The 26,892-nt window shown below is 38.4% G+C and overlaps 1 protein-coding gene across 1 annotated transcript; it reads right to left on the reverse strand.

Annotated features, from left to right (window-relative positions):
• Window positions 1-19,699: 19,699 nt before the first annotated feature.
• On the reverse strand, window positions 19,700-22,612 carry LOC136857222 (spidroin-1). Its single transcript, XM_067135693.2, has 2 exons — window positions 22,511-22,612; window positions 19,700-21,488 (listed from the first exon to the last, which is right to left on the reverse strand). The coding sequence occupies exons 1-2, from the start codon at window positions 22,562-22,564 to the stop codon at window positions 20,244-20,246; spliced, it is 1,299 nt and encodes a 432-aa protein (XP_066991794.2). The 5' UTR covers window positions 22,565-22,612; the 3' UTR covers window positions 19,700-20,243.
• Between the last annotated feature and the right edge of the window lie 4,280 nt (window positions 22,613-26,892).

Below are 26,892 nucleotides of genomic sequence, written 5' to 3' on the forward strand. Positions count from 1 at the left end.
ATATTTGCATATATCGACTTTTGAAAAAACTTGAGAGAATTATCTTCTAATCTTACCTCATCCGCCTTAAGTTTCAACAAGTTCTATTCAGACATCGTGCTTGTCTCTATTGGAACGAACATCGACGAAAATTTGAAATTTTTCATGTATATGCTTCTAATTGGAAATAAAGAAACACATTTCCTGAAAAATGATGTTTGCTGCAAATGTCGAGTTTTGAAAAAACGCTCCTCAATTCCTCCCAGGCCATTTCCTCCTAAGCCATAACCTCCCAATACGCCCTTACCAATACCGATTCCACCAAAACCGTGAGTTCCGATGATTCCTCCCAAGCCAACTCCTCCTAGGGTGACTCCTCTTAGAACACCCTTGCCAGGAACAACGGTTTTGACAACTCCTCCTAGGCTAGGTCCATGACCATGGGCGTGGACGACTCCTGGATTTGCTGAAGCCTGTAAATATAGAAGAATAATATCAGTTCTTTGAGTCGTAAACTTACTGAAATAACAGTTCTGATTTACAGCTGTAATAGCGTTATAATTATATCCCTAATCGTTTAATACCTCATGCATGAATTGCTCTTTATGAAGATTGTGGTCTCGGTTCCACCTGATATCCGGTAATATATTTTTGTTATACATCTCGTCAGCAAAGAACCGAGACCAGAAAAACCGGTAACTCTTCCCAAGCCATGACCACCATATACAAAGTTACCAAGACCCAGACTGAGACAGGTATATCCAATTATTCCTGTGAAATCATGACCTCCCCACATTCTCCCACCAATATCTACTCCACCCAAATTCAACACAGCCTAATAAGCAGAAATTAATTTTCAAGTCAATTTATGTAGAGGTCACAATTTTCCAATCCAAAATCACTGTATGAATGGAGAAACGCTGAAATATCAATTTACGCATGCTGGTAAACCTACTGATAGGCCACTCTCTCACATGTAAGGACTCACAGTGAACTTTTACCATCCTCTTCACAGAAGGCGTGAGCATCCAAAGACTCCTACTTGAAGCCGCTCTTAAAGAGAATAACGAAATATGAGATGTGAATACTTCTACTACTACTACTACTACTACTACTACTACTACTACTACTACTACTACTACTACTACTACTACTACTACTACTACTAATCGTAATAATAATAATTATAAATAATATAATATAAATATAAATAATGATAATAATAATAATAATAATAATAATAATAATAATAATAATAATAATAATAATAATAATAATAATAATAATACTAATAACATCAAGGAAGTGTTCAAGCTCTTCAGCACTTTACAATCATGACATTACCACACTGGAACAAAATACTAGCAATTTTTTTGAATAATATTCTCTATCGATGAATTAAATCAAGTTTATAATAATAATAATAATAATAATAATAATAATAATAATAATAATAATAATAATAATAATAATAATAATAATAATAATAATAATAAATTTCGGACTAACAATCCGATCTTATCCTGGAATCTAATTCCTCACTTTGTATTTTATACAATTTCAATTGCAGTATGGAAAGTCCGCTGAATGAAGGCACTACCCCAGGTGGTAACTCGAAAGAGAAATCCACCATTGCGTCACGCAATGCATTGGGACTAAAGGTTCTGGGGAGTCCCAACAACTGCAATCAGAAGGTTGAGTCGGAGCAACCTTGGAATCCTTCTAAAATAAAATTCAAAAAGGAATTATTTTTTGGCACTTTAAATGTAAATTCTCCACTCAAGACTGGTAAACAAAAAGAACTAGAAATACTTCTAGAGAAAAACAAAATTCAAATTTTGGCAGTTCAAGAAACTAGATTCCTAGATGAAAATGTGATAGACACTTGTAACTACAGGATCTTTAAAGGCAAACCAGCAATCAAAATTATGAAGGGGATGCCACTACTTGGTACAGCTTTCTACATTCATAAAAGTATAATAGGAAATGTAACAGAATTTAAATCCAACTCAGAAAGAATATCTCTCCTATCAATTAAATGCAAAAACAAAACGTACACACTTGTTAATTGCCATGCACCAATAAATGAAGACAATAGGAAAAACCCTCAAAAAACAGAGGAATTCTGTGTTCGTTTGGAAAATGAAATATCCAAAATTCCGAAAATGAACACCATATTACTATTAGGTGACTTGAATGCACAAATAGGTAGAGAAAATAAATTTAGAAATGTAGTAGGACATTACCCAGCCCACAGAAGAACAAATACAAATGGTATTAGGCTAATCAGTTTGTGTCAAAGCTATCACCTGAAACTAATGTCAACCTTCTTTAGAAAACTTCCCAGAAAAGCTAAAACATGGATATCTCCAAACCCAATGTTAGGAGAATTTCAGTTAGATGATGTGGCTGTTTCAAAAAAAAAAGTACAAAAGAAATTATGAATATGAAAGTAGTAAGGAATGGTGAATTTGATTCTGACCATTTTCTCTCTCTAAAATTAAAGCCAAACTCCTACCTAATAAAGAACAAAGAAAGCCACAGAGGTTAATAAAATATAATGTAGACAGACTTACTATAACAAAAGAATCAATTAAAAACTACCAAGAAGAAATTAAAGTGGCTAAACAAGGAAACTGGCAAGAAATATCCAAAGCAATTAATTATGCAGCACAGAAAACATTTGGGCCAATAAAAAATAAAAGGAAAATATGGTGGAATGAAATATGTGAAGAAGCTTTAGCAGAGAGGGCTAAAACATGGAAAAAAATGGAAATGCTCAAAGAAAATTGAATATTTTGATCAGTTTAAACAACAAAGCAAGGAAACAGCAAGGATAATCAGAAGTACTAAACGAGCCTTTCAAAATAGAAACTTATAGAAATGGACAAAAACTTTATAAAAAATAACGCCCGTGACTTTTATCAGACTTTTAAGAATGAATTAAAGGGGTACCAAACTACAAATGTTAGTTTTGAGGATGAAAACGGCAGAATTGGACTAAGCAATACTGAAAATTGTGAGATATTAGCAAGATATTTTGATCAACTTTTGAACTGTCCTGAACCAAGTCATAAATTAGAATTTCAAGATAATGATGAAAATTTGGAAGAAGACATACCACCAACTATAAAAGAAATTGAAGAAGTAATTAAAACCCTCAAAAACAACAAAGCTAGCGGAGAAGATTCTATTACAACGGAACTTTTGAAGTGGTCCTTGCCAAATATAGCAAATGAGCTACAATTACTCTTTGAAGAAATCTGGAAAACTGAAAAGATTCCTGAGGAATGGAAAGTAGCCTTGAAACATCCACTCCACAAAAAAGGTAATAAACAGGACGTTAATAACGACAGAGGAATATTTTTATCAGCAGTGGCATATAAAATATTTTCCAAGATTTTATTAAACAGAGTAGAAACAACACTAGACAATCATTTAGGTGAATATCAAGATGGTTTCAGGAAAGGAAGATCATGCTCAGAACAAATATTTAATCTTAAGTCAATAATTCGCCACAGGTTACTTAATTCAAAGGACATTGTAGTCATGTTTGTAGATTTCAAAAAGGCTTTTGATTCTGTTGACAGAGAAACTATATATAAAATAATTCGAGAATTTGGCATAAAGTCTAAACTGGCAAATCTAATCCGTGAAACACTTACAGACACAGTCTCTAAAGTGAAATTGCTGGGAGAGATATCACAGCCTTTCAAAATAAAAACTGGTGTACGTACGACAAGGCAACGGACTATCCCCAATTCTTTTTAATTGTGTCCTAGAGAAAATAGTGAGAATTTGGAACGAAAAACTTATTGAACTCAACATTTCATCTTTTATTGTAGATAGCTTTGGTGACACCATAAGCTCTCTCCATTTTATACTTTTCAGTACTTTCTGAAAATGTGACATCTGCTATAACCCAAGTAAATGTCTTGGAAAGAATCGCCAGCAGAACTGGCTTAAGAATTTCTGCAGAAAAAACAAAATTTTTAACAAATATTTGGGATGCACCAAAATTTCTGAAAACAGATATTGGCCAAATAGAGAGGGTAAAAAAATTCAAATATCTAGGGGAAATATTCCAAGAAAATGGTTTAGAAAAATCTGCAGTAGAGGAGAGGGTACATAAAATGGAGAGAGCTTATGGTGTCACCAAAGCTATCTACAATAAAAGATGCCTATCCAAAAATGCAAAAATAAGGCATTACAACACAGTAGTGAAGCCAGAATGCCTATATGCAAGCGAATGTCTGGCATTAAACTATAATTTAGATAAACTAGAAATACTAGAAAGACGAATCATGAGGAAAATATTAGGCCCACAAAACACAGCAGAAGGTTGGAAATTACGAAGTAATGCTGAAATATATCAAAAAATAGAAAATATATCAGATGTAATGAGGAAAAGGAGACTTATGTTTTTTGGACATTTATATCGAATGCAAGATAGTAGATTAACCAGTAAGATTTTCAGATATTTGTGGGGTAATAAATCAACGACAAGCTGGGTCAATGAAGTAAGAAAGGATTAAAAAAAAACAATATAACAACAGAAATAAATAATAGAGAAGGCTTTCGGGAAAAAGTATTGAAAATAGGAGGATTCCAAGGTAGGAAAGTAAAAAAGACTGGTTCAAAGTGGTCTGAAGACAGGAAGAAGAAACATAGTGAACAGATGAAAGCGTACTGGAAGAAAAGGAAACAACAAAGAAGAAGGAATTGAAATTGGCACGTGGTCCTCTGGTGGCCCATTCGAAATAATAATAATAATCATAATAATAATCATAATAATAATAATAATAATAATAATAATAATAATAATAATAATAATAATAATAATTTTATATTCCGGGCATTTTGATTGGCCGGGTCTAAGTGTTTATCAATATAGGCATCCATTTTACACTAATAGATCTGAGGAGCCGTTATTCATAGGCTATCATCCTATTGCACTTTTTAAAAATTGTTGGTGGATTAAGATAGAATGTGTCGCCATAGACCTTCTACACGCTTGAAATCTTGCGACGTTCAGTGTCGAATTGTTCATTTTTTGTTTTCGCCCCTCTTCAGGAGCGGTTATAGTGCGGCTCAGAGCTCGACAGTCCACCACTAGAAAGTGGTCGCAAGGTTGTGCAGATATTTTCAGGCACGTCCCCTGTGAAGAAGAGCTGTATATACCTTTTGTAACCACATATCGACTTTTTTTTCAATTTAATTATTTTCTGGTACCGGGAATCGATTGCGAACCTCCGAGGACAATTGCCTGTAGCACTAACAGTTATACTAAGGAGATGGCTACTCTACCACTTATCCACAGATAGAGCGTTGTTGTAGGGTTTAGAAAGAAGGTAGGTACGTTCAATATTCGGCCTGAAAGCTGGTTGGATCCTCATTAGCTGCTATAACTAGAGTCCTGCACGGATCCGAAGTTGGAGTCTTGATGGATATAAACTCTATGTCAATGCAGATAATTTTGCTGATAATTTCTAAATAATTAGGTTTTTCCCTAACGTATACTCTTATTTTTATCTGTGGTTATGAGAATGGTGAGATATAAGGAGTCTCGAGACAATACAGCCATAAATCTGACCTAAGCCTACTTGGCCCCTGCCCAGAAGTAAAGGAAGAAGGAACGAATGTCAATATGTCGGTAGTGGTCGCAAGAGAAAATCCCTCAATAACCTGTGATTGCAAGGGTTCTGGTACTAGGTGTCAGGCCTACTGTATTATGTTAACAGATCTATCCGTTTCATTACCTTGAGTGTAATATAGTATAGTTAAATATTTACAATATCTGCGTATCACTATTTGCGGATGAGGATAACCATTCGTGGATGCGGGTGTGTTTGAAGGACGTGCGGGTGCGAAGCGGATGCTGCGCTGATGCGGATATTATTTTATATTTCCGCGCAGGGCTCTAGCCATAGTTGGCGAAGATATCACTCAAGAGGCGTACAAGGGAAATAAGGAGTAAGGTAGTTTCCGTTGCTTTCCTCTCTCAGAAATTGTTATGTACATTTTAGAGCCAAGTCCGTCGAAATGCATTTTTACAGCATTCATTAACAGGACTGTCTGCTTACGAAGTGGCTTTACTGTCAACGCTCATATGTCAGACATTTCCGTACTTGAAAGGACAAGGAAGTGACTGAGACAGGTCAATGAAAGTATCAAATTTGTTCTAGCCCATACCAGGAGGCATAATGCACTGTAAACACTAGCTATGGCCAGCAAAGAAATTTAGAGAGAGTATTCTTTTAATAATTTGAATAAATCCCTGACATCACTGGAACGATGAAACGATATATGAGGTAAATTTTCAGACTACCTACAAATACTTGAAGTAATAATGTGTAATGAAAGATGTCGAATAAATCACATCTAGGAGGATGATGTATACGATAAAACCAACAAGGTGAAGGCTGACTGTGAGAATTTGCACAAGAAGAAAGAGAAGTTAAGTTACTAGCTATTGTAAATTAATGGTTGCATTTCAAAAATATAGAGATATGCTACTTACAGTGCTCAGGTAGAGCACACAGCCAAAGAGGAGTGCTAGGTTGTAGCTGTTCATGGTGCTGATCTCTTCGAGAAACAGATGCCTTGCCTCAGGCACGCTGCACTTTTATATTACTCCAGGTGGATGACACGTAACGTGCTACATGTACAGAGTAAAGAAATCACAACACAGGCCGCATCTGAATCACGGAGTTATCATATCAGCGCTACTTCTCTTTCTTGTCTATTGCTGTACACTCTTAATTTAGCCTTCACCCCTTCTAAAGCAATCCTCTCTGTTCTAAGCTCTCCTTTTCCACCATTTGAATCCAGTCGTCTTCAAATCTAACTCATAATCAAAATACCCTCCTACATCAATAGGGGTAACTCTCAGACTCTCAACTTGTGAGCCTGCGTTAGCGACCACGGGTTATCTAACCGAGTTATGCTTTGTTTCCATTATCTTATGACAGGCTTCACACCTTCAAACTCCAGTCCGACCTCACTTGGACAATACTTGTCTCTTCTAACCGCAACATTATTACGTTACGAGGCCAAGAATGTGTTTGATTTCTACTCCCTACATCGCCTTTCGCTCCCTTTTTCTTCCTACTTTTCATAATTCGAAGAGTTGGATTTCTTTCTCTTTCACTTGTGTTTTGGAGTTGAGAGGCATGGTTGCCAACTTATACTTTCCCTTAAAACAATAATCACAAACGAGCTGGCTGCGTGGTACGAGCCATATAGCTGACAGCTTGGATTCTGGAGATTGTCAATTTGATTCCCACCGTTGGCATCCTAAAGAAGGTTTTCCATGGTTTCCATTTTCACTCCAGGCAAATGCTGGAGCTGTACCTTAAGTAACACCACGAGCGCTTCTTTTCCAATCCTATCCCTGTCCTCACCCCTCGTCGTCGACAACCGATATGAGTTAATTGGACGTGGAAAAGTAAAGAAACAATAATGACCACCACATTGCCGCGTCTTTTATTGTTCCCAGTTAGTTGTGCCGAGCTGTTTATTTCTCAGTTTCCTACCTTATCTTCCTTATCAGTTCTGTTCTCTTGTGACCCAACTCCTTAGCCTTGCTAGACCTACGGATTCTTTCAACTTCAGGCGCTTCACGGCCGAAATCTTTAATCCTCAGAGGATTGGACCCCTTACTTTTTCTCTGGTGATTAGCCTTAAGAAGATGACGTGGTTGTTTTCGTGTACTTGCCCTCAAAAAAAGATCGCCACCAACCAGGGCCCCATTTAAGGTTTATGACGCCCTGGGCAGACTTTAAATAGCGCCCCCTACAACACTAATTAACAAACGATAATGTGCCAGTTCGATTCGGGAGGGATTTTCCCTTCAACACTGCAACGAAGACTCGTCCCAATATCCACCACCTACCGCTAACCTCCATACAGAGTACGGTAGTTGAGGAAGCTGAAATTTATGGCGAGACACACACACGCACGCGAAGGGAAACTTACATTCCAGGTAAAAATCTTGTCCAGCATCGCTCTCAACCAAACTTGATACAAATATGACTTGCTATCTGGAAAAAAGAATACTGCGTGTGCAAGGCAGCCCTAGCACCCCGAAGGGAAATATAAAAATAATCGAAAACGAAGGATATTAGCGTCAAACCATAGTTTTCGAAAGCGCTAATATGAAATGTGACACTCTGGATGCCGTGTAGGTCAAATTTCAGCCTCAATTTGAATGGGGCTTAGAAGGGGTTAAAAAGGAAATGTCCAAAATGACTGAAATTACGTATGAATGTGTGTACGTTCCAGCACAGCTCTTAAACATACTTGGTACATATCTGATTTACTGTCTGGAAAAGTTACTTGGGTGTGGGGCACCCCTTGGAGAATGTTGGAAACGGATGAAATAAATAATAAAAGTAAATAATAGTAATAATAAATAATAATAAGTAATAATAATAAATAATAATAGTGGAGTGGTTATAGCCGTTGATAAAATGTTTAAAACTCATCATCAGATTATTTCCTACTCTCGTGAATTCGAATTTGTAATGGTTGAAGTTTAGTTTATATGTAGGTCATATTTTATAGATGTTGTGTATTTTATACCAGATTCTAACCTTGATCAAAACTGTGAATTTTTTAAAATGGTTTATTCAGCAATTAATCCAGGAAATAAAAGTCCTATTTTTATTGTAGGAGACTTCAATTTGAGAGAAACAAATCAGGATGCTGGTACAAGTGAAGCAAGATCGGCAGCAATGCAGCTTCAAAACTTCCTAAATCTCATGATTCTAACGTCTAGAAATACTGTCACGAATAAATTTGGATACTGTTTAGATTTAGTTCTGGCCTCATCAACAGAGCAAATTCACATTCAGCGAGATGACCAGCCTTTTTTTTCACCTGAAGATGACTATCATCCTGCACTGATTCTCTCAATAGAAGTTAATCTAATAAAAATTAGTACATTGGACAGAAGATCAACTTGTAGGCATCATAATTATAATAGAGCTAATTTTCATTTACTTGTGATTCGTCAGAATTGAATGACGTTGTGGACGTTAACAATGCTTTAGATTGCTTCTATAATAAGTTCTATGAGATTATTGATTATTGCTTTCCTCTGACTAAATATAGTAAAAGATCTTATCCAATATGGTATAATAAAGAAATAATACGTCTAATTCGAAATAAGGACTATCATAGGAGAAGAAGACATCGTAGTGAATATAGTATGACAGAGTTCAAAACAAAGAGAGCAATCCGTAAAAAAGGAAATAAGAATAGCGTATAAAGAATACATTCAAGGTATAGAAAGTAGTATAGCTAATAATAGCAAAAACTTCTGGCACTTTTTAAAGCAAAAGAGGACCAATAATCAAGAATGTCACAGATATGTACTGAATGATATCACCTTAATTTCTCAGACAGAAATAGCTGATGGATTTGCCTCTTACTTCAAAAGTATATACACAAAATATAACACCGTAAATAATGAGCAGTATATTCTAGAGGAACTGCAATATTAGGAGCTTGACATGCTAAATATTTCAGTGGTATCTGTTAATGATGTTAAATGTGCTATAAAACGATTACAATCTAAAAGGAGTGCTGGTCCAGATAATATACCCCAATATGTAGTGAAAGGATGCGGAGACGCTCTTGCATATCCAGTTTGTATAATTATCAGCAAATCTCTGCAAAAAAAATATTTCCTGATGTGTGGAAAATAGCAAGAGTGTGTCCAATTCACAAAGATGGTAATATTGAAAACATACATAATTATAGACCAGTATCAATACTATCAGTCTTATGCAACGTGTTTGAGGAGATGCGTTACTGCAATATCTATCAACAGGTTGAGAAAGCCATCATAGAGCAACATAGTTTTATGCAAGAGAAATCAGCAAGTTCAAATTTAGTAAACTTTACAAATTATGTGTCATCTATTTTAGATCAAGGAGGACAAGTGGGTGTCATATACACGGATACGATAAAAGCATTCGATAGGATTGATCATCATAAACTTCTAAACAAGCTTCACAGTTTTGGTTTTAGCCGTGAACTGGTCGAATTCTTCAACTCCTACTTCAGGAATAGATTTCAGCTTGTTACTTTCAAAGGGATAAGTTTCAGGCATAAACCAAGGTTCAAAATTAGGTCCACTGTTGTTCAGTCTGTTTGTTAATTATATTTGTTCTGTACTGAAGAATTCTAAATTTCAGTTATATGCCGATGATATAAATATTTACAGGCAGATTACTTCAAACAAGGATAACGAAAAATTACAACAAGACCTCCCAGCACTGGTTGAATGGGGAAAACACAATTCCTTTCAATTCAATGTTAAAAAATGTGAATCAATGATCTTAACTAGAAAAAGAGAACCAAAAATCTATTCTTATGAAATGAACAGTATCAGCCTAAAACGAGTTGAAGAAAAGAAGGATTTAGGAGTAATATTTGATAGTAAACTTCAGTTCAATATACACATAAATAACGCCGTAAATAAGGCCTATAGGAACCTAGGATTTATAAACACAAACAAAATCAAAAATATCAAAGCCATAATATAGGTATACAATTCACTAATTAGAACAGTAATAGAATATGCACCCATAATCTGGAATCCATCATGCATTAAACGTATAAAAGAAACAGAAAATGTTCAAGCTAAATTTCTAAGAAATCTGTATTTTTGTATTTCTAAAAATAGTTTAAAATATGTGGCATATACTGACTTATTAACAAATTTTGGGAGAGATGAGTTGCATATTAAGAGAACATTAACGAGTGTAAAATACCTACATAGAATTCTCAAAGGTAAAGCATATGACCGAGAGCTACTCCACCAAATAAACCTGTATGCACCGTTTGGAAGTAATAGAAATAATTTAAACTTTCTTTGTTAAAAGGTCAAACACAAATCACCATATGAATTCACCATTGAACAGAATATGTCAGTCAATTAATAAAATGTCAAACTTGGATATATTTCACGAGGAGAGTGTCTTGTTAAGGTCAGTCAGAGGGGAACTCACACAGAGAGAGAGGACATAAATTAAATAGAGGGTCATACTTGTGTACCATGAATAGTTTAGTCCTTAGATTAATTTAGATTAACAATGTATAATTTCGGAGGAATTAAAATAATTTGAAACACACACTTACCACTGTCCATAGTTCATAAGTATAGTATTAGGTTTCATATTTTAATTTTTATTGTAAATTATTTGTAAAATTAGAAGTAAGAAACGGAAATGTTCTTTAAGTGGGCAGAAATACCTTTTGAACAATAAATAAATAAATAAATAAATAAATAAATAAATTAATAAATAAATAAATAAATAAATAAATAAATAAATAAATAAATAAATAAATAAATAAATAAATAAATAAATAAATAAATAAATAAATAAGTTAATAAAAGTAAACGACCAATTTTAATATAGAACCCACAGATATCAGGTTGCTGAGATGAACTGTGACACTCTGGATGACTTTTAAGTCAATGTTCAGCGTCAATCGGCATGAGATGATGGGGGGTAAAAGGATTGTCCAAAATGACTGAGTTTACGGATGAATCTTGTAAGTTAAAGCAACTGACTTACTATCTGGAAAAATTACTGTGTGGATGAGACACCTCTATCACCCGCAGAGAATGGGATTAAATATAATAATAATAATAATAATAATAATAATAATAATAATAATAATAATAATAATAATAATATAATAATAATAATCATAATCGAAAACGACCGATATCAGTGGCGAATCTATAGTTTTAGGGGACACTGAGATGAACTGTGACACTCTGGATGCCTTTTAAGTCATAGTTCAGCCCCAGTCGAAATGGAGGTTGAGAAGTATTGAAGGAGAATGTCCAAAATGACCGAAATTATGTAATTAAGTATGTATGTATGTATTTATTTATTTATTTATTTATTTATTTATTTATTTATGTATATATTCCAGTATACCTCTTGTCCTTAGTTGGTACAAATAAGACATTATCTGGAGAAAAATACTGTTGGGGCAAGATAGCCCTAGCAACCCGAAGGTATGTGTTGAAATGTAAAAATAATAGAAAACGACCGATTTTAGCGTCGAATCCACAGTTTTCGGGGTTGCTGATATGAAATGTGACACTCTGGATGCCGTGTAAGTCAAAGTTCAACCCCAATTGGAACGAAGGTTAGGAGGGGTTAGAAAGAAAATGTCCAAAATGACCGAAATTACGGATGAATGCATGTACGTTCCATCACAGCTCTTAACCAAACTTGATACATATATATTTTACTGTCTCGAAACATTACGTTGGGGGAAAGTGCACCTCTTAGGGAGGTGATGGGAAGGGGTGAAATAAATAATAATAGTGAACGACCATGAAGAACCCATAGTTATCGGGGTCGCTGAGATGCATAGTGACACTCCGGATGACTTTTAAGTCAATATTCAGCCTAAATCGGCGTGGGATGAGAGAGGGTGGGGTGAAAATTGTCCAAAATGACCGAGATTACGGATGAATGTGTGTAAGTTCCAGCATACATCTCAACTAAATTTGGTATATATATGACTTACTATCTGGGAAAATTACTGTGGAGGTAAGACACCCTTAGCAACCGTTTGAGGGGAGGTGATGAAATATAAACATAATCGAAAAATGACCGATATCAGTGTCGAAGCCATAGTTTTAGTCCCCATCATCATGAGGGTTGAAAAGAGATTAATATGTCCAAACTGTGTGTGTAGGTTGCAGCATAGCCTCAATCCAAACTTAGTACACACATGGCTCACTATCCGAAGAAAAATACTGTGGGGATGAAGACACCACTTGCAGCCCTAGGGGTGAGGTGGAGAGCGGGGGAGACGGGGTGGTTCATAGGGGTGAAGTATAAAATGTAACTTCTCATGCTAATGCACTCCTGAGAGCCCACCACCACTGGTACATCTACATGCCAAGTTACATTGCACACTAACTGACCTTTGACTGTCAAAAACATTCCTAAATTTGGCGGCCATATTACGATGGCATGATACGCATTACGTCAACTACGGTTATCACGTCCTGTACACCTATCTTTCTACTTTCAAATAATATACAAAAAATTCCCGGTTATGTGATACATTTTGAGCTATAATACCTTGAAATGTTTCATGGAAAGCCTTTCATTGACTTTTCGTTTGAGACCTCTAAACCGCGATTTGAAAGACATTTCACGTGAATGTGACACAGACGAAACTTAGTGCGTGAGAAGCACGACGACCTCACAGCAAGTGTCGTAATTTCAATCAATCAATCAATCAATCAATCAATCAATCAATCAATCAATCAATCAATCAATCAATCAATCAATCAATCACCGCTGATCTGGAATTAGCACAGTCGCCCAGGTAGCAGATTCTCTATCTGTCGTTTACCTAACCTATTCTGAGATAATTGCAAAAAATGTGGATATTTATTGTATATTTCCCTCGGTAAATTATCATTCCAATCCCTAACTCCTCTTCCTATGAACGAATATATGCCCCAATTTGTCCACTCGAATTCCAACTTCATCTTCATATTGTGATCTTTCCTACTTTTATAAACACCACTCGAAATTATTCGTGTACTTATGTCATTCTACGCCATCTCTTCACCGACAGCTCGGAACATACCACTTAGTCGAGCAGCTCGTCTTCTTTCTAGCAAATCTTCCAGGCCTAAACTTTGCAACATTTTTGTAACGCTACTCTTTTGTCGGAAATCATTCGGAACGAATCGAGCTGCTTTATTTGAAAATTTTCCAGTTATTAAAAATCAAGTAATTCTATTGAGGGTCCCATACACTGGAACTGTACTATTAGTTGGGGTCTTAGCAGATACTTATATGTATGTATGTTTAGTCCTCAGCCCGAAGGCTGGTTGGATCCTCAACAGTTCCGCCATCAGCTGTCATAGATGGCCTAGGCATCACTGAAGAGGCGTACTAGGGAAATGAGGAGTGAGGTAGTTTCCCGTTGCTTTCCTCACCGAGCCAGAAGTTGCTATTACACATCAGTCTGCCAAGCCCACTGAAATGCATGCACCAACTGACCCTATGAGCAACATTTTCACACCATTCATAGCAGGGACTGGCTGCAGAAGGAATGGCATTACTAGCATTACTCATACCTCAGTCACTTTCATTTTGTCAAAGCTAAGGATAAAGCTGAGACAGATCAATGAAAGTAACAAAATTGCTCTAGCCCATACCAGAAGACATAGTGCACTGTAAACACTAGGTCCTGCCAGCAAAGGCACGATACTTATATACCCTCTCCTTTACCTTCTGCCTACAACCCCTAAATACTCTTATGACCATGTGCAGAGATCTGTACCCTATATTTACAGTGCCATTTATGTGATTACCTCAATGAAGATCATTCCTTATATTAACACCTAAGTAGTTACAGTGATCGCCATAAGGAACTTTCACCCCAACAACGCAGTAATTGAAACTGAGAGGACTTTTGCTATTAGTGAAACTCACAACCTGATTGCTAACCCCATATATCATCATACCTTTTCCAGTTTCCAAGCTCACCATCGCCTCATTAATATCAAGGCACGCCTGCACGACCCTCTTCTGGTTTCAGAAGGTAACCGCCAAGATTTTGGAAGTCACTAAGTCAATTTCGCAGCGAATATTGTAAATCACTTCTATAATACACCGCGGCTTGTTGCGATACACTTTCCCTCTTAGAATGTTCCATAGGAAGAAACCAAGTGGGGCATGGTGGCCAAAGAATTTTGGAAATGACACAATCTTGAAAGAATAAAAAGATTAAGAAAGTTTGTTCCATGCTGTTATTTAAAGTGTTGCACTGGCGTCGTCCTACTGAAAATAGTCAGAAATGAGCAACTCTTCATTCTACTGATTTACAAACACATTGAAGATCTCCTGCAGACTGTAGTATCCATTGTAACGATTAAAAGAAGGCGCCAATATTTTGGCGCACTGTTAAAGCGCACCAGACGCCAACTTAACATCGTCGGTTAAGCGTTTCTAAGTTTCCCATATGCTAATATTCTGGGAATTCATGGTGCCGTTTAGATGGAATCAAGCATCGCCTGAGAACTGCATGGAGTCAAAGATTGCCCGGCGTGTATAGAAACATTTTATAAAAAATGACACTAATGTTCTTTATTTCTTTGGCGGGATGTTACCTTTGTTTTTTAACATAAACAGGCATACACTGCCATTCAAAGCTTAAAATGTATATCTGATTGTCTTATTCTTTCCGTTTTCTTACCACATTAATGATAAGGGTTCACTATACCTACAGAACTTCCTGAGCAAAATAGTCGTATCTCATTTAGAACATGATGAAGAATCCTTATCAACTATGCGTCATCTCAAAAGTTTATTGATATTCTACGCGAGTTAGCAGTACTTTGTTTCCTCAAAAATGTAGCCGTAGCTCTGAACTATAGTTAAAGAAGTACAATTAGTATCAATACATAACATAAACTATTAAAATGTAACTTAGAAAATTTCTGATTTTTAAAAGTTTGTTCTTAAGAGGAAGAATTTCAAATTAAGTTTACTTTCGAACTCGTTGCCATATTCTTCTAGAAACCCACATTCCCTGTAACCGTATCCGCAAGAATATGTTTGGTGAGGCCTGCAATCTGCTTTTCACCTACTATATAGTACTTTCTGGCGACATCTTCCTTTGTAGACACCCAATAATATTCCCGTTGCTACGAGTTCACTGAATATTGAATAGAAAATTTTGCAGGTAGTTCTCGTATCCCAAACAACACAAATTTTATTGTGCTGTCTCTGGCACGCCCTTATTGATTTCGAGACTCCGTATTTCACTAGTTGCGGACGAGAAAACGGGCACTTTTCCGTTAAGTAAGGAAATCACAATCTAAATCCAAGAAGAGGAAATCAAATCTCTGAGGTTTGCCGATGATATTATTTTATCTGAGTCTTCAGAGGATCTGGGGAAATTGCTGAATGGTATGGGCAGAGTCTTACAGAAGGAATACGAGATGAAAATAAATAAGTCCAAAATAAACGTAATGGAGTGCAGTTGAACAAAGTCAGGCGATGCATGAAACTTGATAATTGGGTGGTAAAATAACGATGTCAGTAGTAAGGAGGACATAAAATACAGACTAGCATAAGCAAGAATGGCCTTTCTTAATACAAGAAATTTGCTCATTTTGATCACTGGTATAAGAATGAGAAAGATGCTGGAGGTGAAACATGGACGATAACTAGCTCAGAAAGAAAGAGAATAGAGCATTTGAAATGTGTTACAGAAGAATTCTGAAGGTGGGATGGGTAGATCGAATCTCGAATGTTGAGATACTGCATCGAGTTGGTGGGAGGAGATCGATTTGGCTAATAATGACCAGAAAGTCTCACCTTAAAAAACACCCGGAAATTTTTTCTTTTCATTTTTGAGTGAAGTGTAGGCGGTAAGAGTGGTAGGGGTAGACTAAGATATGAATATCACAAACAGATTATAGCAAATGTAGGATGTAGTTACAATGAAATGAAAAGGCTGGCACGGGATAGGGTGGCATGGAGGCTGCATCAAACCAGTCTATGGATTCTATGACTCAAACAACAAAACAACAACAATAGCACCACCAACAACAGCAACAATAACTCATACTGTACTGTATTCAGTCACTAATGACTTGTCACAACTGTAATAACAGGAACTCAGTCTGTAATAGAAGGCATGCGTTCCCACTGTAAGAATTTAACAGTAATGCGAAGTATACACAAACATTACCTACAGAGATTGTGGCGCCACATCTCATAAGACCATCAGTCTACTCATACACCACCGTATGTACGTAGCAAGTATTATTATTTAGTAATAATAATAATAATAATAATAATAATAATAATAATAATAATAATAATAATAATAATAATAAGAGTAAAATTTTCTTTAAATACATGGCGCAACAGCTCCGAAGGGTCTTGGTCTACGAAGTGATCGCTGCTTAGCCCAAAGGCCTGCATATTACGAAGTGTCGCGTTGTCAGCACGACGGATCCTCTCGGCCGTTTCTCCTGGCTTTCTTGACCGGGACCGTCATCTCACCGTCCGATAGCTCCTCAACTTAATCACGTAGGCTGAGTAGTTCTCGAACCAGCCCTCAGATACAGGTAAAATTCCCTGACTTGGCCGGGAATCAAACCTGGGGCCTTCGGGTAAGAGGCAGGCGCGCTTCCTCTACACCGCGAGGCACAATGTGCAAATTTAGTACATTAACCTCTATAGAAAGTGAGTTTTTTCTTGCAGCACAGTAGAGAATGTGGTATCTATCACAACACTTTTCGGAATTAACGGAGCTGCACTGTTCTTCTGGCTGGTGGTGTGATGGAAAAAGTGCACGTCTAGTCGCGTCATCATAGTTGGCTCGCATCGGGCGAGTTGGCCGTGAGGTTAGGGGCACGCAGTTGTGAGCTTGCATCCGGGAGGTAGTGGGTTCGAACCCCACTGTCGGCAGCACTGAAGATGTTTTTCCGTGGTTTCCTAGGCCTTTCCTGTACAATCGTTGCCATAAGACCTATCTGTGCCGATGTGACGTAAAGCAAACAGTAATAATAATAATGATAGTAATAATAATATTAATAATAATAATAGTTGGCTCGCATCTAGTTTCTGTTAGTCATTGCATGTGTGGAATAAAAGCCAATCCAAACTTCGTCGCTTTTAGCTTTTCGTTAATTATACAATTGTATATATGCTTTCGTAGATGGCATTGCCAGGTGATAATGGAGACCTTTATTGAAGAATGTTTGTCTTGTCAGTGTATATACGAGTCTTCATTTTGTACTTTCTGACAGGTATAATGCTCTATTCAGAACCGAGCTCGATAGCTGCAGTCGCTTAAGTGCGGCCAGTATCCAGTATTCGGGAGATAGTAGGTTCGAACCTCACTGTCGGCAGCCCTGAAAATGGTTTTCCGTGGTTTCCAATTTTCACACCAGGCAAATGCTGGGGCTGTACCTTAATTAAGGCCACGGCCGCTTCCTTCCCACTCCTAGCCCTTTCCTGTCCCATCGTCGCCGTAAGACCTATCTGTGTCGGTGCGATGTAAAACAACTAGCAAAAAAAAAAAAAGCTCTATCCTGAAAAGTTGCTTTAATTCTTTCTATGTATTCCAGGTTTCTTTTTGTGAGGTGTTCCATACTAAATCTAGTCCGTATGTTCTTTTTTTACATTTGGTTTAACGTCGCACCGACATAGATGGTGACAATGGGGTAGGAAAGACCTATGAGTGGGAAGGAAGTGGCCGTGGCTTTAATTAACGTACAGCCCCAACATTTAAAATGGGAAACCACGGAAAACCATATTCAGGGCTGGCGACCGAACCCACGATCTCCCGGATGCAAGCTCACAGCTGTGCTGCCCTAACCACACGGCCAACTCGCCTGGTGTTCCGTATGTTATGATTGGCGTTATTTTTAATTGGAATAATTTTATTGATGTTTGTTCTTTGAGTCATCAGTCCATAGACTGGTTTGATCCAGCTCTCCTTGCCAGCCTATCCTGTGCTAACCTTTTCATTTCTACGTAACTGCTGCATCCTCATCTGCTCTAATGTGCTTGTCATATTCATACCTGTGTACCTCTACCGTTCTTACCGCCTACACTTCCCTCAAAAACCAACTGCACAAGTGCTTGGTGTCTTAGGGTGTGTCCTATCAGTCTACCCCTTCTTCTGGTCAAATTTAGCCAAATCGATCTCTTCTCACCAATTCGATTCACTATATCTTCATTCGTGATTCGATCTATCCATCTCACTTTCAGCATTCTTCCTTAACACTGAATTTCAAAAGCTTCCATTCTCTTTCTTTCTGAGCTAGTTATTGTCCATTTTTCACTTCCATGCAATGCCACGCTTAAGACGAAAGCCTTAAAAAACATATTTCTAATCTCTATATCATTGTTTGAAGTGAGAAAATTTCTGTTCAGAAGAAAGGCATTCTTTACTTCTGCTACTCTGCATTTTATGTCTACATTTTAATGATGTATCTAGGGATAACTTTTTAAATATTTTTTATACTCGTTGTTGCGTTGGTAGCTCCTGCCGTTCTTTCTGCGCAAGGCCTGGGAAGCTTAAGATGTGTCTTATCATTTTATCTCTGTGTCATACTGTGCCTGCAACGTGATCCCCACGTATTTGAAGCGTTGCATGTTTGGCAATAGTCTATCTCGGTAGTATATTGCATGCGTGGCTGATGTTTTCCTCCTCTTTTGTATGCCATCTTCACTGTTTTTGTTTAATTTGTTATAATCTCATTTATCAGTTTGTTAAAGGCTGTTTTTAACTCGCCGAACTTCGCAAAATGAGACCCATGTCATCCACACACACACACACACATATATATATATATATATATATATATATATATATATAGCTTCTGTGGTTATAGCTTTTATGATTCTTGCGCTGTTCACAGCAAATAGTTGGGGGCTCAAAGGCCCCCCTTTGTAATACATCATTTCTTTGTTCAAATATTAAAAAAATAGGAACATTAGTTTGATGTATATGGACAGAGATCAAGTGGGCCACCCTTTCATTTACTCTTGAAGCTATCCTGATGATTTCACATCATGTTAGGTAGGAATTTCAAGGTTATCTAATTTTTATTATGTTACTCACATGTTGATTACTTGAGGTGAATGGGTCGGATTGGAAGGAAGAGAATTTGGGAGAAATCAACACAAGAACATAGAATGAATTCCATTTATTGGTGACCTACAGTATACTCTCAATGAAGTTTTCAATTTTGGTACATATTTCTTTCTCTTGGCATAAAATGACACGTTCTTTCAAACGCTAAACAATTTCCAATCACGTGTCCATTTAATTTTCACTTATCATCAAATGATCAAATTGGTGTGAAAATTTAAACAGATTTTTTGTAAAGTTGGAAGCAAATTATATACAAGTAAGGAAATGGCCATTAATATCGTAGCAAAGAGAATTGCATCCACTAGGAGATCTTCGGTAACGTCTGGTGATATTAACAAAAGCCATTGGCACATTCCTCACCCACGAAGATATCGTCGACCAAAGTGGAAAGAAATGTCTCGAACAGATGGATTGTACGTCAGATCAACAATTTCTGTATGTCAGTAGAATATCCATTATTGTTATGAAGGTACGCCTTGTCCTTGGGCAACCTGAAGCTGTTGCAGGAAGATTGTATAATAAATAAAATTGTATATCTAAAATTAGTTGCATACATTAGGTCACTTCATGGAAGGCTCATTTCAATATTTATGTCCCACACCAACGAACCCTTTTCCAATACCTATTGTACCAACATTTCCCAAAAAACCAAGACCAGAAATTCCGGTAATTCCTCCAAAGCCATGACCTCCCCATACACCCTTACCAAGATTCAGACCAAGACCAGTATTTCCAATTACTCCTCCAAAGCCATGGCCTCCCAACACACCACTACTAACACCGACTCCACCCAAACCGTGAGTTCCAACGATTCCACTCAGGTCAACTCCTCCCAAGCCAAGACCTCCCCACACACCCTTACCAATACCGATTCCGCCCAAACCGTGAGTTCCGATGATTCCACCCAAGCCAACTCCTCCTAAGCCATGGCCTCCCAATACACCCTTGCCAATACCGACTCCACCCAAACCGTGAGTTCCGACGATTCCACTCAGGCCAACTCCTCCCAAGCCATGACCTCCCCACACACCCTTACCAATACCGATTCCGCTCAAACCGTGAGTTCCGATGAGTCCACCTAAGCCAACTCCTCCCAAGCCAACTCCTCCAAAGCCATGACCTCCCCATACACCCTTACCAATACCGATACCGCCCAAACCGTGAGTTCCGATGATTCCACCCAAGCCAACTCCTCCTAAGCCATGGCCTCCCAATACACCCTTGCCAATACCGACTCCACCCAAACTGTGAGTTCCGACGATTCCACTCAGGCCAAGTCCTCCCAAGCCATGACCTCCCCACACACCCTTACCAATACCGATTCCGCTCAAACCGTGAGTTCCGATGAGTCCTCCCAAGCCAACTCCTCCTAGGCCAACTCCTCCCAAGCCATGACCTCCCCAGACACTCTTGCCAATACCAACTCCCCCGAAACCGTGAGTTCCGATAAGTGGACCCAGGCCAGTTCCTCCTAAACCATAACCTCCCCATATACCCTTGCCAATATGAACTCGATCCAAACCGTGAGTTCCGACGATTCCTCCCAAGCCAACTCCTCCCAAACCATGACCTATGACTACACCCTTGCCAATACCGACTCCACCCAAACCGTGAGTTCCGATGATTCCTCCATGGCCAACTCCTCCCAAACCATGACCTATGACTACACCCTTGCCAATACCAACTCCGCCCAAACCGTGAGTTCCGATGATTCCTCCATGGCCAACTCCTCCTAGGACACCCTTGCCGATACCAACAGTTCCGACGACTCCTCCTAGGCCAGTTCCATAACCATGGGCGTGGACTACGCCTGGATTTGCTGATGCCTGTAAATATACAACAATAGGATCAGTTTCTTGAATCCTTAAGTTACTGGATGTCAATTCAGTTTTACAATAGTAATATTTGAACATTGCACCCTGGAATTCGATGCTTAGTATTTTAATAACTTATGAATGAAATGTAATTTATGAGTTTACAGGAAAACGTTTATTTAATGTAATCAAAATTACTGTCATGAGCGGATAATCCGAGAACTATCAGTCTTAGTATGCTAGTAAAGCTACTGGTACTCCTGGGCCTCGCATTTAAGAGCTCTCAAATGTCAACCAACCGAACAGGGCTTGCTCCTATTACCCTCGGTTTAGAAGCCGAGTGCATTAAGATACTTAATTTTGCAGCCACTGCGAATTTTGAAGGAATGTCTTCAAATATCACACGAGAATTTTGAATATGATGGAAATAATAATAATAATAATAATAATAATAATAATAATAATAATAATAATAATAATAATAATATGCCTCAGTTACAGGCATTTTGGTATGATGCCATTTCGGCTGTCTGCTTATCAATTTCGACTTTCTGTTTTCTCTAAAATGCTTAACTTTGATAAACATTTTATTTCAGAATGTTGTGTGATTTGCTGGATAAAGAGTATCTCCAAAGAATTTCTAAGAGCTTGATATCGCACAGCATGGAGCGCGGAGTCTTCAAAAATTCGACTCCTCTGCTTAATTTGAAGCTGTGATCTTACCACTCGGAGACCGACAAATCATCGCTAACCCACAGAGAGAGTGTCAAGGTTTATTTAGAAATAATATTTCTGATAATTCTAATAAATAGTTTGTATGACTGGAACGATTGTAGGTTATGTCAGTGTTATGTCCAACAAATACTGGAGCTAATACGTAATGAAAGAAACTGAATAAATCTCATTTAATAATATGATTATACAATCCAATCAAGAAAGTCTAGGCTAAATTCCACAAGAACAGGAAGACGTTAAGTTACTAGGAATTGTAGTTCATTGGATACATTTTAAAAATTAGTGATTATATTACTTACAGTGCTCAGGTAGAGCACACAGCCGAAGAGCAGTGCTAGGTTGTAGCTGTTCATGGTTCTGATCTCTAAGAGAAGTGGATGTCTTGCCTCAGGCTACATGCAGTTTTATACTCCTCCATGCAAATGACGCACATAGGGAGCTACCTGCCCAGCGCACGATTCAGGCGATATGTGAATCATGAGGTTAATCGTGAAGTTATCGTACCAACGTCACTACTCGCTCTTGATCTATGGCTGTAAAGCTTTCGTCTATGAAATAATCTTCCCTGTTCAATGCTCTCATGTTTCACCCTTCCACCCTAAGTATCCTCAAATCTTCTTTAACATTTTCGGAATCACGTTTTATTCACCCTTATGTACAGAATTCCGGGTTCTTCTGGATGTTTTAGTAATGGCTAAAATGAGGTAAGTAAATGAAAAAATATATATTACAAATATTTACAAAGTTACTGAACTTGCGAGCGTGAGTTGGCGACCACGGGCCCTCTAAACCTGTGGCCAACTGAATTGGGCGGGCGACAAAAACTGTGCTGTTGTCAGATATGGGAACAGCGAAGTGACAGATGGTCGACAGTCGCTTACCTCTGGGCACGGTTGGCAACACTAATCGTGCTGTGCTGTCTAGTCGAAGGCGGCCCGCTCCAATTCCACGTATTCTTTAAAGTAGTTCTTTTTTTCTCTATTACACAGTCCAATTTATAGTATTCAAGTATTTAAAGTTATATTTTAAACCATAAACAAATAACAATATTTTAATAAAACTGATACAGAACAAAGGGCTGCCTGGCCGAGGCTCTAGAGGCGTGCTCGGTTCGCCCGGAAGGATGTGGGTTCGAATCCCCGTCAGGAAGTAGTAAGATTTAAGAAACGAGATTTCCACTTTTGTAGGTTCACTCAACCTACACCAAAAATTAGTACCAGGTTAAATCCTGGAGGCAAAGGCGGCCGGTTGTAGAGCTTACGGATAGTGGAACCCTTTACCTTCCACCCCTCCAGGGGCCTTCATGGCCTCTACGGAGAGATGATACAGAATAAAGCGTAATCCGAAATACTCACCATGCCCTGCTTCCTGTATCCTGCGACCCGAGCGACATCATTTAACCATTTTCAAGGAAAACAATAAAACGCATGGAAACATATTTCAGATTTTAAAAATAAGTACCGAGTGAATTGGCCGTGTGGTTAGGGTCACGGAGTGTTAGCTTGCATTCGGGAGATAGTGAATTCGAACCCCACTGTCGGCAGGCCTGAAGATGGTTTTCTCTGGTTTCCCATTTTAAACCAGGCAAATTCTGGCACTGTACCTGAATTAAGGCCACAGCCGCTTCCTTCCCACACCCAGGCTTTCCCTGTCCCATAGCCGCCACAAGACCTATCTGTGTCGGTGCCACGCAACGTCAATAGTAAACAAAAAGAAAAGTCAGATGATTTTCTAAATTTTTTCCTGCAGACATTTTATTGGCTGAAAAAAACAAAAACGTGGCACTTACTGAAAATTTCAATACATGATTTTACGGATTTAAATTTACTTGTTCAGGTTTTTATTCTTAATCATCATCATCATCATCATCATCATCATCTGTTTACCCTCCAGGGTCGGCTTTTCCCTCGGACACAGCGAGGGATCCCACCTCTACCGCCTCAAGGGCAGTGTCCTGGAGCTTCAGACTCTTGGTCGGGGATACAACTGGGGAGAATGACCAGTACCTCGCCCAGGCAGCCTCACCTGCTATGCTGAACAGGGACCTTGTGGAGGGATGGGAAGATTGGAAATGATAGGCAAGGAAGAGGGAAGGAAGCAGCCGTGGCCTTATGTTAGGTACCATCCCGGCATTCGCCTGGAGGAGAAGTGAGGAAACCACGGAAAACCACTTCCAGGATGGCTGAGGTGGAAATCGAACCCACCTCTACTCAGTTGACCTTCCGAGGCTGAGTGGACCCCGTTCCAGCCCTCATACCACTTTTCAAATTTCGTGGCAGAGCCGGGAATCGAACCCGGGCCTCCAAGGGTGGCAGCTAATCACGCTAACCACTACACCACAGAGGCGGACTTTTATTCTTAATACATATTTTAATTGGTATATGTGGAAAATAGTTATACCGCAGAAATCAGCAACTTTCTTGCAACAACATTTGCAACATTGTAGGAGGTAACTTGGGAGAGAACAAACTACCTCGCGCTCCGAAATCATTTCTTTGACCCACCTAATTTGGTGGCTGCAACAATAAATGAGTCTGACGTTGATCCCACTTACCAGTATCAGGCTCGTCACTTTCAATTTTCCTATCCGACCTCACTTTATAACCTTTGTTCTAGGCCCCACTGTTCGACTCGTTGGCTGAACGGTCAGCGTACTGGCCTTCGGTTCAGAGGGTCTCGGGTTCGATTCCCGGCCGAGTCGGGGAATTTAACCTTAATTGGTTAATTCCAATGGCACGGGGGCTGGGTGTGTGTTGTCTTCATCATCATTTCATCCTCATCACGACGCGCAGGTCGCCTACGGGAGTCATATAGAAAGACCTGCACCTGGCGAGCCGAACACGTCCTGGGATATCCCGGCACTAAAAGCCATACGACATTTCATTTTAGGCCTCACTTTTCTACCACAGCGGTATTACGTTCGTGAGACCCAAAGGGCGTTTCAATTTCACACCCTTCAAGTCCATATCTTCATTCTTCTTCTCTCATAAGTGTTAAGAATTTTCTCCGATTATATTAGACATGTTTGTAAAAGTAATAATTGGTTCGACAGAAGGCAGTTAGGGTTTAGAAAAGGGTATTCCATTGAAGCTCAGCTTGTAGGATTCCAGAAAGATATCTATGTATATAAAATAAGAGTTTTGTCTGTACATTGCTCAGAATTTGAAAAGAATGGTATTTCTGTATCGGTCATGTCCATAGTAACAAGAAAATGTACTTTTTACTTTTCCGTAATATCTGTCTGTCTGTCTGTCTGTCTGTCTGTCTGTCTGTCTGTCTGTCTGTCTGTCTGTCTGTCTGTCTGTCTTTCTGTCTGTCTGTCTGTCTGTCTGTCTGTATGTATGTATGTATGTATGTATGTATGTATGTATGTATGCACACGCATCACGAGAAAACGGCTGAAGAGAATTTAATGAAAATCGGTATGTAAAGTTGGGGGATGAGCCGCTACAATCTAGGCTATAAATCATTTTATTCACGCTGAGTGAAATGGTAGTTTAGGGGAAGGCTTAAATTTAATTATCGAATATTTATATTATTAGCGGTCCTATCGATAAATACTATATAACTAAAGTTATATAGAATCCAGTTTCCAGTCATTTGTGTCTTATACATTTTTACCGTACCGGCTCTGATAACACGGATGTTAATGAATTTGTATTTTTGTTGCTAAGTCCATATCAACGCCGAGCCACGAGAAAATGGGTTAACAGAATTTAATGAAAACCGCTATATAGAGTCGGGGATAAGAAACTACAGTCTAGGCTGTAAATAATTTATTTTCCCAAGATGAAATGGTAGTTTAGGGGAAGCCGCCTAAAATTTAATTTTAAATACCGGTACCTATGTTATTGGTGCTATAGAAAAGTACGGTTCTACATAACAAAAGTTATGGACAATACAATTTCCGATCATTTATGTTTCATTCAGTTTTACTGTACCGACTATGATAAGAGTGGTATTTCAGAAGGCCTACAGTATCCAAAGCGCTTAACACTGATCAACAATTACTTTACATTGGCCATTGTTTGTTGTGATGTTCTTCGTTTCTTATGGTGCCGCTCAACTCCGATAGATGGGATTACTACTGCGTACCGAGTATAACAGCCTGACTGAACATTGGCGGGAAATAGCTGGGGAGTTGGGAAAATTTCTTCTTTAGCATGCAATTCCTCTGATTCATACATTTTCTGATACTGCAGGTACGTAACACACTGGTTCATCATAGCATTCACCAGTATCCAGTAATCGGGAGATAGTGGGTTCGAGCCCCACTGTCGGCAGCCCTGAAAATGGTTTTCCGTGGTTTCCCATTTTCACACCAGGCAAATACCAGGACTGTACCTTAATTAAGGCCACGGCCGCTTCCTTCCCACTTCCAGCCCTTCCCTGTCCCATCGTCGTCATAAGACCTATCTGTGTCGGCGCAACGTAAAGCAACTGGCAAAAAAAAAAAAAAAAAAAAAAATAGCATTCGAGCTATTCAATCCCTACTCTGAGGCACTGATTGGAATGAGTAGTGTGCATATTTAACGGAATAATGACAGAGGAGTGTTGATGGCAGTCTGCGACCTGGTTGTTCCAGCTCTGGAACTTTGGACTGTTAGATCGGCACCGTAGTACTGTTCGTTGAAAGTGAGAAAGTGTGCGGTTTTTCATTTGATCGAGTATTTTATATGAT

Source organism: Anabrus simplex, chromosome 1 (assembly GCF_040414725.1).
Source record: "Anabrus simplex isolate iqAnaSimp1 chromosome 1, ASM4041472v1, whole genome shotgun sequence".
Taxonomy (NCBI): domain Eukaryota; kingdom Metazoa; phylum Arthropoda; class Insecta; order Orthoptera; family Tettigoniidae; genus Anabrus; species Anabrus simplex.

What these genes read in the sequence shown, in the direction of transcription:
- LOC136857222 (XM_067135693.2), bottom strand. Translation starts at nt 22,564, where the DNA reads ATGAACAGCTACAACCTAGCACTGCTCTTCGGCTGTGTGCTCTACCTG. An exon ending in GTGTGCTCTACCTGAGCACT is followed by an intron (nt 21,489 to 22,510) that starts GTAAGTAATATA and finishes GTATATTTACAG; the next exon opens with GCATCAGCAAATCCAGGCGT.